This window comes from Talpa occidentalis, unplaced genomic scaffold (genome assembly GCF_014898055.3).
Source record: "Talpa occidentalis isolate TD23 unplaced genomic scaffold, MPIMG_talOcc4v2.1 talOcc4.5, whole genome shotgun sequence".
In the NCBI taxonomy this organism is placed as follows: domain Eukaryota; kingdom Metazoa; phylum Chordata; class Mammalia; order Eulipotyphla; family Talpidae; genus Talpa; species Talpa occidentalis.
In genome coordinates, this window is record NW_023604861.1 from 99,116,826 (window position 1) to 99,132,766 (window position 15,941).

General features: G+C 58.4%; 2 protein-coding genes across 6 annotated transcripts in view; both read right to left on the minus strand.

The window, feature by feature from the left end:
* Window positions 1–713: 713 nt before the first annotated feature.
* SEMA4C (semaphorin 4C) lies at window positions 714–10,990 on the minus strand. 4 transcript variants are annotated; one of them, XM_054701882.1, is made up of 15 exons: window positions 10,899–10,990; window positions 8,240–8,385; window positions 6,668–6,816; window positions 6,253–6,315; window positions 6,050–6,148; window positions 5,870–5,960; window positions 5,639–5,755; window positions 5,386–5,537; window positions 5,127–5,302; window positions 4,670–4,814; window positions 4,363–4,585; window positions 4,116–4,228; window positions 2,728–2,885; window positions 2,565–2,635; window positions 714–2,441 (listed from the first exon to the last, which is right to left on the minus strand). In XM_054701882.1, exons 2-15 carry the CDS (start codon window positions 8,346–8,348, stop codon window positions 1,612–1,614), a joined length of 2,496 nt encoding a protein of 831 aa, XP_054557857.1. In that variant the 5' UTR covers window positions 8,349–8,385; window positions 10,899–10,990; the 3' UTR covers window positions 714–1,611. The 4 variants fall into 4 exon arrangements, with proteins under 4 accessions (XP_054557857.1, XP_037383787.1, XP_037383788.1 ...); XM_037527890.1 differs by lacking the exon at window positions 10,899–10,990 and adding an exon at window positions 10,418–10,480; XM_037527891.1 differs by lacking the exon at window positions 10,899–10,990 and adding an exon at window positions 10,418–10,480 and having other exon boundaries at window positions 8,240–8,388.
* Window positions 10,991–14,955: 3,965 nt separating this feature from the next.
* The window catches only part of FAM178B (family with sequence similarity 178 member B), a 98,421-nt gene continuing 97,435 nt past the window's right edge, over window positions 14,956–15,941 (minus strand). For both annotated transcript variants that reach the window (XM_037527894.2, XM_037527893.1), the window contains exon 17: window positions 14,956–15,504. In XM_037527894.2, the coding sequence (XP_037383791.2) occupies window positions 15,472–15,504 (33 nt within the window). In that variant the 3' untranslated portion in view covers window positions 14,956–15,471. The remainder of the gene's footprint in view (window positions 15,505–15,941) is intronic.

Below are 15,941 nucleotides of genomic sequence, written 5' to 3' on the forward strand. Positions count from 1 at the left end.
TGAAGCAATCCTCATAATATGTGGAAATACCTTTCAGGCTGTTTACTATTTATGCAGGAAAAGCAGTATAGTTAGCAGAGCCCAGTCCTCACCTGCAACTTTAGGCACCCAGGACAGCCATCTAGTCCAGTTACAGCAGGCGCCCTAGACCTGTCAAGTGTACAGGATACCTAACTCCTGCCTCTATGGGAATGAATTACAGCATCCAAGCTGGGTCTCAACTACTTGATAGGACAGTGGGTGGCAGTGGGAAGCTTGACCCCAGCATTCCCAGAGGGGAGAAAGATGCAGTGTAATCTTCCTCCCCTGCGCTAGTTGAAAGCCCATCCTCACACAGCCTTCAACTGCTGCTAGGAAGTTTGCCTCCTTTGGTCCCCTCCCTCCTACTTCCCCTGCCCCGGAGTTCTGGGAAGCCAGCCCTGTCCTCTCCAGCCTGGACTCCCAATGCCCTGACTTCTCCCTTTGGCCAGAAGCCAGGCTGGCTCCCAAGAGGCTGTGGCCCTGGTCTGGTTCCCAGCCCCACAGCCATCACTGTGGGAAAATACTAACGCCTGGTTGCCCCCTCCTCCAGAGGGGCATAGGCAGACGGGACGGGACGGGAGGGGCAGCTGCCTGGGAGGTTGGGGGAAAGCAGTCCCGTCTCACTCAACCCACAGGGAGGCCTTTCCTCTTGGCACCCAGAGATTTTAGTTCAATGTCTTACCCCCATCAGAGTTTCATTTTCTTCATTTTATTTGACAATATAAAAATAATCAAATATTTACAACAAATAAATACGCGGGGACACAATAAGTTACACTGTTAGGAGCCCTCCTCCTAGGGCTGGGAGAGGCTATGCCTCTAACCACAGCATGCCCACCCTGTCCTTTCCCCTCCCCTTCCCCCCACACAACCTTTCCCAGCCCTGTAAAGGAGGACAAGTATAAAACACCACTGAACCCCAAGGCCAAGTGGGAAGCCCCTCCCACCCTTCCCCCAAAACACGCAGGAGACTCCATCTCCCTCCCCCCACCCTGAAAACATTCACAGCCCTAGGAGCAGGATTAGGCCCACCCCAGGGCCTTGCACTCCTCCAGAGGGGCACACACACTGCCCAGCCCACCCCCATATGTACATCACTGCCCTCCAGGGACAGATGGGGGCAGGAGAGGCAAAGTGATGCAACCCCTTCCCCTTCATAGCTCCAATGGCTCACCAGGAAGACCCTAGGCCAAGGGAAGACGTGACAGAAACAGAAAGAGTATGTCTCTCTCTCACTAGCACGCACGTGTGCAGACACGCAAACACAAACACACACACATACACACACACACACACACACCCTCCCTCTAATTTCTGCCTTGTTACGTTTTGGCTGCTGGGGTCCCATGTGTCCATGATTCACAGCCCCTCACAGAGAGGAGGAAGAGGCCTTCTGTGAGGCTGGAGCCCTGGTGAGCCACACCGAGTGGCAGTGCCCGTGCTGAACAGAGCAGGTCCTCATGGCCGGACGGGTGCTGGGCAGGGCGTGTCCCAGGCAGAGCAGGTGCCCGCGCCATGTCCCTGAGGTAGCTGGTGCCTGTGCAAAAGTAGGGGCTGTATATCCCACGCTGCTGCCGCGGGGGCGTCCCCTCATACTGACGACTCCTCGGGGTTGGAGTCCGGCAGTGGCTGGCGCTGCTGCAGTTTGCGCCTCAGTTCGTCAGCGAGCTCGGGCAGGGGGTGCCCCAGCCCTGCCCGGTCCTCCCCTCCTAGTTGTAAGCGCACATAACCGTTGGCGTTTGAGTTCCTCCCACCCCCCAGGTGAAGTCGAGTTGGAGAAGGCAGGGGCTGACCAGGGATGCCAGGAGGTGAAGAAGGGGGCCCACCTCCGGGCTGGCACCGGGCGTGTCCAGGCACAATCTTGAGGGAGCCGTCTGAGTAGTAGTAGCCAACAGGATCCCAGAGTTTCTCATCTGTCTCAGGGCCAGGCCGGAAGGGGGGGCTGGTGGGTTCCTTGGGCAGCTCCAGGGGGTATACCAGGGTCCTCTCGGCCGCCTTGGCACCTTTTTCCAGCTCCTCCCGCAGCCGCCGGCGCAGCGACAAAACCAGAAGCAGCAATACCAAACACACGGCTCCCAGGGCCACCACCGCCAGCCACACCAGCCCCAAGTTTTCCAGAGGGGCCCGGGCCTCCAGGGTCACCGATGGGCCAGCCACCACAGCCACCAGGTAGCCTTCGGCAGCCAGCCGTGCCCCCTGCTCCTCGGAAAAGCAGTGGTAGGCCCCAGCATGGCGGGGCTGGGCAGCCATCACGACCAGGGCCTGCAGTCGGGCATCGTAGAGGAAAGAGCCAGGTTGTTCTGCAGGCAGGTCTCGGCCCCCAAAAGTCCAACGGGCGTGGGCCAGGTTGGAAGAAAGGCGGCAGGGCAGCACCAGATCTGTGCCCGCCACCACTGTGATGTTTTTGGGCGTGAGCCTGACTGCAGCGGAAGAGGACAGGGAGGAGAGAGTTAGTTCAGAGAAACCCAGGGCAGAGGGAGGTGCAGACCCTCTAGGGTCCATCCCCCTGGAGGGGGTGGGGGCAACAACATAAGACAGCTCACCTTTCTTATTGCCACGGAGGTTACAAATGCCTGAGGAGTCTGAGACCGCCACATGCTGGATCAGTGGAGAGCTGATGGGGGAAGCAGGACCCATCAGCACCCCAATTCCAACCATTCTGTCCTTCCCTCCTGAGGCCCCACACAGGCAGAGAGCCCCACTCACCCAGGGTGGCCACCCACAGCCACACAGCGGCTGGTGTTGACACTCCAGGCACAGTAAGGGTCCCGAGAAAGGACACAGTCTGCACAGGAGCGGTACTTCATGCAGTCAGACAGGGGCAGCTGCACCAGCTGAGAGCGGGAGCCGGCAAAGAGCAGCTTCTGCAAGACAAGCGGCCCGAGAGGCAGGTGAGTGGGGCTGCGCCAGAGGACAGGCAGCCAGGCAGCGCTCAAGTCCCGCAGAGGAAGATCTTTGGACCAAAGAATGCACGGAGGGCTTCTGTCAGCTAGAGGCAATCCTAAGCATCTTACAGACATGACCTTATTAGAAAGAAAGCTGAGGGCCTCCCTGGTGGCGCAGCGGTTGAGCGCTGGGTTGCGAGGCTACCCGCGGCCTCTGCGGTGCCGGTTCGATCCCCGGCTGCTCCCCGGCCACTGGAGGAGGGTCCCACATGGCGCGCAGACCTCTCCTGCCGCCCGCTGCTCCCCTCAGCAGTGTACTTCGGTCCTTCTGCCTGCTCTGCTCCCTGCTCTGGCTCTGGTGAATTCTCTCACCCTCCCGCGCTTCTGACTGTGCCCAGTGCATGTATGAACAAAACAGACAAACAAACCAGCAAACAAATAAATAAAGCATGCCTCTATTAAAAAAAAAAAAAATTTGAAAAAAAAAAAAAAGAAAGAAAGCTGAGTTGTTAGGCCGAGAACCATTATCTCTCCCTCCCCCTCTCTCTCACACGCACACACAACTCCCCTACAGTACAAAGAGGGCAGGAAACATGTTGTCCTCAAGGCCAGCCTCACAATAGCGCCAGCAAAGCATAAGGTGTTTTCCTCCATGGAATGGCGATTGCCCATCCCCGTATTGTTCTCTCAACCAGACTCCCTTTCTGCCATGAGTCTCTGTCCTGGTGAATAATTTGAGCCACAGTAGTTGGTAAAGGTGGGCACGTGAAAACTCAGGGTGGCCACACACTGCCACGAGGGGAGATACAAGCAGCACTTCAAGAAAAGGGTGAGGGAGGTGGAGGGTCGGCGCAGGCAAGGGGCTGGAGGGCAAGGGGCTGGCGGGGAAACCGACATAACAAATGGAGTTCCAGGGGCTGCCACCAGCCGCACCCTCAGACGAGGCCCCAGCAGGAGAGCACGGCGCGACCTCCAGGGGTCTGAGGACTACGCAGATGAGCTGCCAAGGCCGGATTCTGGGAAGGCAGCCCCACAGGGAGCTGGCTAAATATAACTACTGCGGAGCGCAGATCCCGTTCGCGCGGATTTCCTGGAATTGCCCCAAGTCAAGCGGGGTGCTCTAAGCGCCCTCTCACTCTGAACTGGCCGAGTACAGGAAAGAGGACCCGGACTTGGACGGGACAGTGGCAGGTGGGGCCTCAGTACTACCTTGCTCCGGGACAGGACCAGGCTTTCCACAGGCTCCTGCTCAAACACCTGCAGCTCCTCAATCAGGTGGACCCAGGGCCCCAGACTCACGGCCTTGAGCAGCCAGCCATCTCCTGGGGGGGTTAGGGAAAGAAGGGTTTAAATTTGAGAGCATGAGGGCCCTGGGGCATCTCCAGATTTCTCTGCCCTAGGCAGGCAGGCCTGCGCCCAGCTTCCAGCAGCCTCCCAGTAACACCCATGTGCCTACCTGTGCCAATGAACAGCACTGTATAGGTGGCGCCATCAAGCCCCGTCACCCGGTCAGCCACCAGGTGGGTGAAGTTGGTGTCCTTCTTCACCAACAGAGGCCGGCCCCACCGAGGCCCCACCTGCTCCTCCATCAGTGGGTGCTTCTTGATGAAGTTGAGGGTGTTGTCGGGCAGCTCCAGCGAACTAGTATAGCCATGATGGCGGTGCCAGTTGTTGATGCACTGCAAAGGGTTGGAGGGGAGCTGTCAGCCTGGTGGCACTGTCACTGGAGCCGAGGGCAGGAATGCATCTCCCAGAGGACTCACCGAGCCGGGCCGTGGACTGGGTACTGGGTCGGTATATCGGCCCCACTTTTGGGCTTGTTCACGGTACTCCTTATAGGGACCCTCGAACACCCTCTGGATCTCTTCCAGCTGGTATTCACAGACTGCTGACAGGTCCACATCGCCCCTGTCACAGTAAGGGAGGGACTGCAAGGGTCAGGTCTATTGCTCACTCTACCCCTGGTCAGGGCAGTAAGAAGGCAGGATCTAGCACACAGCAGTCATGGGCACATGCGACAAGCTGGCAGCTTAGAAGTGCCACTGGGGAAGGACACTGCCCACCTCCTACAGGAGTTCTGAAAAGGGGCAGGTGGCTAGAATCTTAAGTTGGCTTCTGGACAACTGGCTGTCTGGGCATCCCCTAGAGTCCTGCCTGGGTCCTCGCACACATAAGCCATGCCTCACCCGCTCCCCATTCATGGATTCCCAGTCAACTCACCATCGTGCCCGAAAAACCCCAAAGAAGGTGGTGTTGTGCCAGGAGGTGTCCTGTAGGGTGTGCAGCGCCTGCAGCTGGTTGAAGTAGAGCTGCCAGTCGGGGGCTGAGCACACCAGCCGTGCCTTCAGGAACGTGGTCCACTTCCTCTGCAGGGTCCGCGCACCCCCCACGTCTCCCTGGCAGATGGCAAGGGGATACTGCCGGTCAGCCGGTCAGGCCAGCTCCGGGCTCCCAGGGCTCACTGTGAGGGACTCTGTACCTTGCAGACGCGGGCTACGCGAGCCACCACCTGCTCTGCGTAGCAGTCATACTCCACCGCGCGCTCGCTGAAGAAGAAGTAGACTTTGTCATCGTCCCCGGTGAAGCTCCCCAAGCTCTCCGGAACGTAGGCAGAGCCTACAAAGTGAGGTTCTACAGAAAAGGAGGAGGTGGGTCAGTGGTGGGTCCTGCAGCTCTCACAGTGCCTCCCACACAGGGCTTTCCAGGCACCATGCCAGCTCCTGGGGCCTCACCATTGAGCCAGAAGGCCAGGTACTCTGTCTTCATGGGGTGGTGGGGCCCCATGTTACGCAGGATGACAGGTTCCGTGCCCAGGAAGTTGTTGAGCGTGGCTGAGTACAACTCGCCATCTATGGGAAACAGGCCAGCAGTGAGGGGAAGCTATACCGAGGCCATGCAGCCCCAGAGTGGGGACAAATCCTAGGGACTCCCCCACCCTGCAGCAGGCATAGCCACTCACTCACCCACAAGGAGGCCAGTGTGGCCCTTAGCTGGGTCATAGGGACACTTCCCCTTTCCATCCTCAAACTCTCCATGCTCCAAAGTGAGCATATCCTAGAGCAGAGAACAGACATGAGAATGAGATGCGGGGCAGGGGTCCAGAGAAGGGTGAGGAAGGGCTCAGGGGAGGGGGCAGCACTCACGATGTAGGTGCACTTGGGCTGGAAGGCGTAGGTCCCACACACGTACAGGTGGGATGTGTTGTATGGCTGCAGGAAGCGGATGAAGTTGAAACACTCGGTCTGGGGGGAAAGGCATTTAGTTAAAGTAGGGGGAATCCGATGCAGAGACTCAAGGACCAAGAGCAGGACCCAGACCAGCACACGTGGCATGCCCTGAGACCCACCTGGTTACTCTTTCCCTTCTGGATACACTCGGCCTTCTTCTCAGCTGGCGCTTCCCACGAGATCTGGGGACAGGGAGGGGGCACATCAGCAATGTCACAGGTACACAGTGAGCACGTGCCACAAGTATGGCCTGTGGTGTTAACATGGGAACACCTCGTGAGAATGCACAGTCCCCATTCTCTGGGGGCTTAATTCAATAGAGGACAGATGCCCCAAGCTGCCCCAAGGCAGCAGAACCCAGTAAGTGTGGCACAGGAGGGGAAAGTAATTCATTTACTCCGCTGACGCTGAGCGCACCCCTAGAGACAGAGCAAGATGTACAGAGGGGAGCAGAATAATGTGGGGGTAGCTGGTTAAGGATAGCCTGACCTCCTTGCACCCCACTTGTGTGCCTCCCGCTCCCCCACCTCTCACCGCTCCTTGCAGCTCCATAGCCTCTACGCTGAAAGCAAGCAGGGCCTCCCGGGCCCCCACATACAGGAGGCCAGTCTGCTCGGTCAGGGTCAGTGTCAGGAAATCCTGGATGCCCGTTTGGGAGAACCGCCGCACCACTGTGGCCAGCTCTGCAGGAACAAGGCAGGAGTTAGAGGGGCTCTGGCACCCCCTCAGATCAGCCTCCCTCTACACAATGTCTTTAGGACTAATCACTACTGTTCCCCATATTAAAGCCAGCACTCCACTAGCAGATGTTAGCCAAGATCCCTAACTAGCAATAAAGAGAACTTTCTCAATGGCCTTTTGGCTCTGAACAGGGCCTCCTTGGCCTTTTTAAGCATGGGAGGCAAATCTGGGCTGGTGAGGAGGAAGGAAGGATATCTCAGCCACAGCTTCCGGCCAGAGGAAGCCATCAAACTGATGGCTCTCACTCTCAGGGTCAACAGCACCTCTGGCTGCAGAGATGGACACAACCCCTCTCCCAGCTTCCTCAACTGCTGCTTCCTTCTTTGCTCTGCTGCCCACTGCCCACACCAGGGTCCAGCCAGGCCCCAGGCCCAGGTCCAGTAGGGCAGGACACGCAGAATTTGTGAGTGCTCCTTACTTAGGAAACCCTTCACTCCATCAGGACTCAAATCCAGGTTGCCAGAGATGCAAGCACAGCTGGCCACCGGGCAGAGCAGGAATGGCAAGAGATGAAGGAAAGTGGGAGAGGGAAGCCAGACCAGGGAAGGGGGAAACCAGAGCCTGGGGGCCAGATAGGGAACTGAAGCCTTCGGGCTGGCAAGTCTTATTGCCATCAGCCAGGCAGACACGTCAACATTCACATGGTCACAGGATTTCTATATCAGGCCCCAAAATAGCTGTCCTCAGGGTCTTCCTAAACCAACCTTAGTCTTTGGAGCCAACTGAGGGCCCAGACACACATCAGCAAGGGAGGGCTTCATTAGCACCTGAGTGAAGCCTGTGGGAGGTGAGCTCATCCCAGGTCCCCAGAGCACAGGGATGATACAAACACCTGACATCACCTCTACACACAGATGTGGCATGCACGAGAAGGGCTGTAAGGTCTGCCATCCCCTACGTGAGCACGTGCACATAACACACACCCATCCAGGGCCACCAGAGGGCATGAGTGTTGGGGCAGCATAAGGGTATCTGGGGCTAAGGGAAAGGATCCTAAGGGAAGAGAACTAGAAAGACTTGGGGAAGGGGGGCCATCCTTTGCTTTGCCTATCCTTACTCAGGCTTTTCTCTTTGGGCTCTCAGTACTACTGAAATTCCAGGAATGAGGCATGGGGCGAGCGATGCAAACTGATTTCACAAAATGAATTCACTTCTTTGCACGACGGGCAGCCAGGTTCTAAGCATCAAAAGGAAATACATCCGAGGCCCTGACCACCAGTTCTGGGTCCCTGGGACCACTCATGTTTCTTAGAAAGCTATGTCAAACACATGGGTGGGCCTTCAGCCAGATAGCAGAATAAAGCTGGAACTCATTCTAAGGGGCAATTTCTTTAGCAGTCTCTCCTCCCAGCTTCAGGCACTCACCCCCAGAAGATACCGTCTTCCGGGGCACCAGGTTCCACCACACCTCAGCCCCAATGCTCAGGCCCCACAGCCCCACTGCCAGCAGCCAGACAGCCCAGTGTGGGGCCATGGCACTCGCCAAGGCTCTGAGCTCCAGGCCAGCTGTCCTGCTGGAGTAAAACAAAGGGTCAGTCACAGTCACAGAAAACAGACAGGAAGGGGGTCAGCCGACACAAACCCTTGGCAGGAGGGACTGACAGAAGACCTGATCAGGCCTCCCCAGGAGCCACCTGGTATCCCCCCCACCCTTGCCCCTGTCCTTGGAGTAGAGACCTAGTTCCCCCGCTCACCCATGGTTTCACCCCTCAGGCTCCAAAGGACCATGGGGTCTCCCTATGGGGTCTCCCTGAGGGGAAGGGAGGAGCTGCGTCAGCAGTAGGAGCAGACACTACAAAAAACCTTCCTTGACTCCAGACCTCCTCCACTCCCTTTCCGCAACAGGAAGTTAAGAAAACGGGGACCCCCCTCCCCCACACTCAAGCTTGAAAGATTCGAGGCTTTCTTTAAAGTAACCTGATAGTAGGACCTGCCCTCACTGGGGTTCCAGCAAGTCCCAAGACCTAATTATGGTCTGCACACCCCTTCAGGGGGCTAGGGGTACCTGGTAAAGTGGGCGGTGGGGAACCCCCCCAGGGGGACTTGGTGCAGCAGGCCGCGGGGGTCCAGGGCCCAGCCTCTCCCCTCCCCCAGCGCAGACAATAGCCCGGCAAAACCCAAAACCTCCGTTCCACATCAGCAAGGCTGAAAGTGGGGCCGGGAGCCGAAGGGGCTCAGCTTCCCGAGGCCCCTTTGTTGCCCAAGAAGGAAGGCAGGAAGTGGGTGGGATGGGCGTGGAAATGACCAGGGCCTCATCCTGTTCCTCGCTCGGCCTCCTAGGAGACAGCAGCCCTGGGGCTGAGGGGCGGCGGGGCCACAGAGCCAGCTCGAGTCTAATCAGGGATATCCCCGCGGCGCTCTCAGGCGGGGGCGGGGGAAGTGAGGGCCAGAAGGGGAGCTCGACAGGGGTTCCTCTAGGTCCGTCGCGGGCGCTCGGAGCTGGGCCGGCGCCCACCGTGATCCCCAGGGGTCTGACGGACGTTCCCCACTCAGGGATTGCGCCCCGAGAAGCCCTGGTCTGGGTAGGCCCTCTGGGTCGATTTTCACGGCTCCAGCCCTCTGAGACTGGGCACAGAGACACAGAAGCTGGGGACCCGCTCACCCCAAAACAAAGGGTCCCTGTCAGGACGCAGTCCTTGGTCCCCCACCCCGAGCTCTCCCCTCCCCCAGCTCCGGGGATTTGAATGCAAACAAAGCGGCGGTGCTGGGAGCGTGGCGGAGCCCCGGCTGCCGACGCCCCCTGTCGGCCCCGCGCGCTCAGGCGCGGGAAGGGCTGGGGCTGGGTTAAGTTCACCCACCCACCCGTGCCCCAACACACACCCCCAGCGCCCCCTCTGCCCCTCGCTCCCGGCCCGGGCGGGACACCGCGGTGCGCCGACGATCTGCCCACACAGGGGTGTCCCCCACCCTCGCCAGCTCCTCTCCGGACAGCGGAGACAGGGGCAGCCCCGGGGGTGAGGAATGGGGGGGAGGGGTGCTTCCCCCCACCTTGACCACCCCGAGCGGCCGGCAGCGAACGACGCTCCACCGCTGCAGGACGCGCGCTCTGGCCCGGGTCGGGGCGGCCCGCCTCGGATCCCCAGCCTGGCTTTCCAGGGCAACCCGCCTCCACAGCGGAATGGGCGGGCGGGGGGCCGCGGCGGGGAAATCCGATCCCACAACATCGGCCTCAGTCCAAGCCCGCCCCAAACTTTCCGTCGGAGGTGGGGGAGCCCGGGACAGCCAGGGGGCCCGGTGAAGATTCCGGCCGCGGACCGGACAGCACGAGGGACCCCCGCGCTCCTTAGCTCCGCACCCCCACACCGACCCGCGCCTCCCTCAGACCCGAGGGCTGCAGACACTGCGCGCCTCGCTCGCCAGCCCCCACGAGGCAGCCCGCGGGGCGCGCACGATCTCCGGCGCACAGCTGTCCCCGCCGCGCCCCTCCCTGCGCCCCCAGACCCTGTCCCTCGCTCGTGTGGCGGCCCCTGCACGAGTCGGGGGACAAAGCGGCGGCCCCGGAGTCCCGCAGAGGCGGCCCCGCGACACCCCGGCCTCACTCACCTCCTCTCGGCGGCTAGAATCCCCGGGCGCCGCCCTCGCGCTCGGCTCTGGCCGCGGGGCGCCCCTGCTCGCGCGCTTTCGCCCGCCTGCGCGCGCCCGCCCGCCCGCGCTCCTCCGCGGCCCCTCCGCCGCCGCCCCCCGGTCCCAGCTCGGCTCGGCCCCCGGGCTCCGGCTCCCCGCGCCACAGCGGCGGGCGCCGACTCGCTCTCAGCGCTGCAGCCGCCGCGCTCCCGTCCCCTCCTCCCCTGACGTCAGGCGGGGGGGTCGAGCCGAGGCCGGGGGCGGGACGCGAAGGCCCGCCCAGGAGGGGGCTGCGACCCGCCGCGACCCGCCGGCCAGCCCGAGGGCGCGGACCCCCGCCCCTCCCCTGGCGCGCCCGCCCCGCGCCCGCCCCGCGCCCGGGAGTCGCGTCCTGCGCCACCGCGCCGGGCTGTGGGACGGGGGAGGGACTCCGGCTCTGCCTTGGGGGAGTCGGACTCACCCGCTCTCTCCTAAGTGTCCCCCGCAGGCTACCGCGGGCTGGGCGACCGGTCTCGGGAACTGGGCGGTGGGGCTCCCCGCGCTGGAGTTACCCGGCGAGTATCCGAGGGAGGGGCGCAGGGAAACCCGGGCTTTTCTTTGGGGCGGTCCTGAATGGTCCGTCTTTTGGCCCCAGATTCTATTTCGGTTCTTGGCCCAGATGCTCGACCACTGACCCCTGCTCTCAGACTGAAATGGGCCAGGAAGACGCCCAAGTCTTTGGAGACAGTCTGCCCCTTGGTTCTCACTCTCCAGACATGAGACCCTTTCTGTGATCCTCGCCCAGCTCCCGGTGAAGACAGCTCTCCACTCGGGCTGCACAGAGCCTGTCCCCAGGAAATGACTCCTCCTGGGCCACTGGAAGGCTGAATAACGAGTGACAGGAGCAATGATGTTCAGATGAAAGGGGCTGAGGGGAGCCGCTGCAGAACCTCCGCCGCCTTCAGAAAAGCCAGCCTCCGCCCACAGCCGGTCTTAGAAATAACTTGTAGCTCTGGCCTCCTGGGCGGTGCTGGGGTATCCTCTTTGCCAGCTGGGTCCCGGGGCTGGGCAGGTGGACAGAGGACCCAAGCAGGGCCACCCCCGGGGGCACCTGCGACAGATGCCGCCTCTTGGTCATGGACAGAGGTGAAGAGACTTGAGGCCCTGAGGCTTCAGTGGTGACTTTAAGACCCACACAACCCTGGAGGGGAGGAACACTTTAGGGCCCTGTCAGCAGATCTGGATTATAAATCAGTCCGGACAGGAGCTTTGTTCTGGTTAAAACTTGGCATCTGCAAAGTGGAGACCAGAAGAGTAGTGGAGATAATTGGGAAAAGCAGCCCGGTTTGGATTCAGTAACAATTGGGTCTTTGCTGGGACACATAAAGGCCCCTTCTCCCGCAGTGGCCAATGCCACATTTCCCAGCTCCTTTCCACCCGAAAAAAAGCTGTGGCCTTGGAGATGTTGGAGATAGGGGGCAAGCCAGTTAACAATCAGCATGGGGTGACAGGGAAGGCTTCTGTTCCAGCCAACAGGGAGGAAGATGTGTGTGACCCCCGTCCTCGATGAGACCCTGTGTCTATTTAAGTGAAGCTAAACTGATATGCCAATTCCCTCACATTTGTTCTGGGCTTTAGTCTTTGCAGCCTGCCTTCACATACTCTTCTTCCACCTTCATGACCATACTCTAAAAAAGTATGTATTGTTTCTTCCATTTCAGAGATAAACTGAGTATCAGAAAGATTAAGCAACCTGCCCAAAGTCACGTAGATAATCAGCAAGGTCAGAATTTTAAGTCAGGTCTTGGATTCTCAGTAAACACCTTATTTCCTGCTGCTTTTCCTCACCTTCAAGCCCCACCTCCACCCCCACCTTGTAGGTGTAAGGGTTACCAGGCAGAGACTTGAGTTCCTGGCTGCACCTGCAAGATGGCCCCAGTGGAAAGTTTTAAAAGGTGGTTTGGTTTCACTGGCAGGAGCAGTCTTCCGAACCTCTGCTGAGTTCCTGCTCACAGACTCCTGAAGCCCTGCCCTCCCAAAGGATCCTCAAAGATAGAGCCCCATCCGCTTTTCTACTTTCGCTCATTTCCTGCTGTGTTCTGTTCATTTCCAGCACTGGCCTTTTCCGTGGGTGGGTGGACAAGAGATGAGATTTCCTGCATGATTGCTCATGATTCATAATTCTTAATAGAAGTGTAAGTCAAAAAGGAGGATTCCTGGGTCTTAAATTAAGAAATAAAATACTGAAGGAAAAAAAAAGGCTCATGTACTGTCAAGTCTCTCCTAGGGCCCATCTGGCATATTCGCTCTCTCTGTTTTTTACCTCTTTTTTCTTGCACCTGGTATATTCTCTGGAAGGTACCCATTCGTCAGGCCTTAACAGACTGCCCCATATGCCCCATTTGTTCAACTGTTCACTAAGTCAAGAAAAGACAGATGTGCTGAATGAATGCCTTCTGAGGTTCTCACAGGATCCACTGGCAGCCCCTAGAGATGGGCCCAAGATGCTCACCTCTCTCTCCCCTATGCACTTTGTTCCTGTGCCATGGTGCCCCATTTGGGATCCTTATCCCCAAGCCCATGGGGGGGAGGGGGGAAAGGAGGGGGCTCTGGGCCACTGGGGTTCTGTTGGTCATTGCTGCCTGGCTGACTTCCAAGGAGCCAGGAGCGGCTGGCAACCCCCCGAAGGGCAAATGGGAAAGCCTGGGTCAGCCCTTTGGAGATCTGAGCGCGTAGGGACCAGGGTGAGAGGGAACTTCAGAAAAGGACTTCCTCTCTCTACTTCCTCCTAAAAGGGAGTTATCAAAGTCATCCACCTGGGAAGCCTTTCCCTTCCCAGCCCCTCCCTGCCACCGCCACCAAAAGGAAGCAGGAAAACATCCGTCATCACAGCCCCGGATGCTGCGTTTCCAGTGGCTTCCATCAGGATATCCCTCGGCCTTTTCCCAGGGGCTTAGGGATATGGAAAGGGCAAGTGGCAAAGTTGCCAATACCATCGTGGAATTCTGGCCTAGAGGAGGCTGAATTGCTAAGAGATCCCAGACTAGTTTTAGAAGGTCTGGTCAAGCTCCCAGGCAGTTCCAGCAAGGGCCCATTACACGTCCCAGGAGATAGCGTACGCCCTTGGGTGACCTCGAAGTGCACACCTCTGCTCAGGTTACAGCTAGGTCTCAGGAGGGACCTAGTCGTCACCAACACCTCCTCTCTCCTTGGTATCTGTTTCTCTCTTGGGGATGAAGGTGTTTGAGGAGCAGAGGAGGAAGGCACAGTATACAAGAACCAGTCTGGGGAGAAGGGCTCCCCACTGCTACGCTGATGGATAGCCCAGTTGCTTTCTTAGAGCCAAGCAGGGGCAGCTTCAAGAACTGGAAACTCCCAAGTTCAGCCTCTCGGGTCTCCCTACTCCCTCTCTGTCCTTGGCAGTGAGAACAAAGAAGGGAAATTTCAAAGGTGATTTCCAGGTTTCCAGAGCAAACTGAATAGCTGAGGATTAACTGTCAGGATGTGCAGTGTCAGAAGCAGAGGCAGCCCTGAGGGAGGGTAAGGAAGGCTGGCTCACGAGAGCTGCCACTCTTTTATCGGAGCCTCTCAGGCCTACCTGATGCCTCTGGGGCCCTGGGGCCCTGGCCAAGGGGGACTGTGATGAGGCCAGGAACAGAAACCGGAACTCTCAGTCAAGTCGCCTGGGCATCTAAGTCGTCCTGGCCAAGGGTTTCTTCTACCTTTTACCTGGCAAAGGCTTTGAGCAGGGAGACATCTTGTATGGTATCCAAACTCTGCTGTGTGCTCTGAATTACACATGCCCCCAGCTGGCAAGCATCCCCGAGACCAGCAAAGGTGGCAGCTGTGTCAAAATACACTTTGGGTCTGTCAAATCAGCCTAGAGTAGCCCTTTATTTGGGGGCTATTTTGTCTCTCCTAGTTGGCCTGCCTGATCCAAAGAGAAAAGGAAAAGCCACATAAACAAAGTCGGAAGCACCTGTCACGGTGATGCTCTATCAGCAGACACTGGGGTTGAGCTGTGCAGTGGGTACAGACCAACAGGGCAGAGGTCATCCTCTGCTGCTGCTACTTCCTATCTGCCTCCTATGGCCCTTGCAAAATCCCATCCCAACCCAGAAAGAGTCAGGAGGGGCCACAGACCAGAAATGGACTCTTGGGATTAGAAAAGTGGGCAGAGAAAATGACTACCTCAGGATCTCCAGGGATACAAAATCTCCCAGTCACTTCTCAAGGGGGCAGGTCAGGCATCTAGCACCCATTAGGGTTCAGAGCCCATAAAACTGACCGTGGACAAGGCTGAGGGGAAGCAAAAGGAGTATTTGGTACTGTCTTTTGGTACCACCCCCACTCTTAAGTCTGCAGAGTTGATTTCAGAGCTCAACAATAAACTGAGTTAAGAGTAATTACAGCCCTGATCTACCATGTCACTCCATGTATCCTTCCCAGCGGGGCGGGGAGTGGGGAGTAGTCCCAGGCAGAGTCCAAAGAAATGTTCCCCAACCCTGCTTCCTGGGTTTCTGACAGCTCTAGGGCCACAGGAATAAGTGCTCCACCCTCCAGATTTACAAACAGCCCTCAGCTGCAGGGGGGTGAGGCCCAAGACCCAGTCACGTGACTGTCAGAGGTGAGACTCCTCGGCAAAGTGCTGGAGCAGAGATGTCATGAGCCCTCAGGATAGGGATTGAAGGAAATCTTCTAAACCACTGATGCTGAAATAAGACTTTAGTGTGCACAAAGAAGCCTCACATTAGTGACAGAGAGAGAAGGGGGGTGGGGGAGGAGTAGGAGGCCCCGGGAAACCGGAGCTGTAGAGACAAAGGCGATGGGGGAAGAGGAGATGGCTGGGAGGGAAAGGAGAGCTGAGAGGTGGACTAAGCACGGAAGGACAGGAAGGATCCTGGGCCTGGTGGGGCCTGGGGTAGTGGTGAAGGGAGACCCTTGCTTCTTCATACCGGTCTTCCTCTGGTCTCCATTCGTCACCTTCTCTTGTTCTCTGAGCCCTGTTCATTTCCTGCCAGAGTCCAGAGCTCTGGGCCACCCTGCCTGCTCCATTACATGTCCTTCCAGGGGCTGAAATACTGGGCCTGTGACAAGGACGAAAAATGGGGTGTGATGGCCTGGACTCAAATGGTGCCCATCGACCTGATGCTCCCTGACCCTCCAGCATCCATTCAACATCCGCTGTAGGCCTCCTCCGTGCCAGGTGCAGAACGACAAGACTTTTGGGGCTCCTGGCCCAGGCAGGGTCACCACAGGCCAACAGGCCACTTGACCACATGCTTGAGTGCCCTGCCTGGGCCCCTCTACCCACCGATGCAGACCAGGATGTAGATCCAGGGAGCTATACTAGGAAGGTGGGACCTGCCCCCTGGCTGGACGGGATCACGAATCCCTTTTTCTCCTTTTCATGACAAACACACTGTTTCCCACCAGAGACTAGTGTAATCTAGTTCCCTGGGGACTGAGGGTGAGGTTTGCTCTCCAGCTTTCTCAGAGACTTGTGAAATCTGAGACCCAAGCC

Bases quoted from the DNA above. Each gene is read 5' to 3' on its own strand.
- SEMA4C (XM_054701882.1), bottom strand. From the start codon at position 8,348: ATGGCCCCACACTGGGCTGTCTGGCTGCTGGCAGTGGGGCTGTGGGGC. The intron at 4,229-4,362 runs GTAGGCACATGG...TAACCCCCCCAG, and splicing joins AGTGCTGTTCATTGGCACAG to GAGATGGCTGGCTGCTCAAG. The intron at 2,442-2,564 runs GTGAGCTGTCTT...CTTCCGCTGCAG, and splicing joins CCTCCGTGGCAATAAGAAAG to TCAGGCTCACGCCCAAAAAC.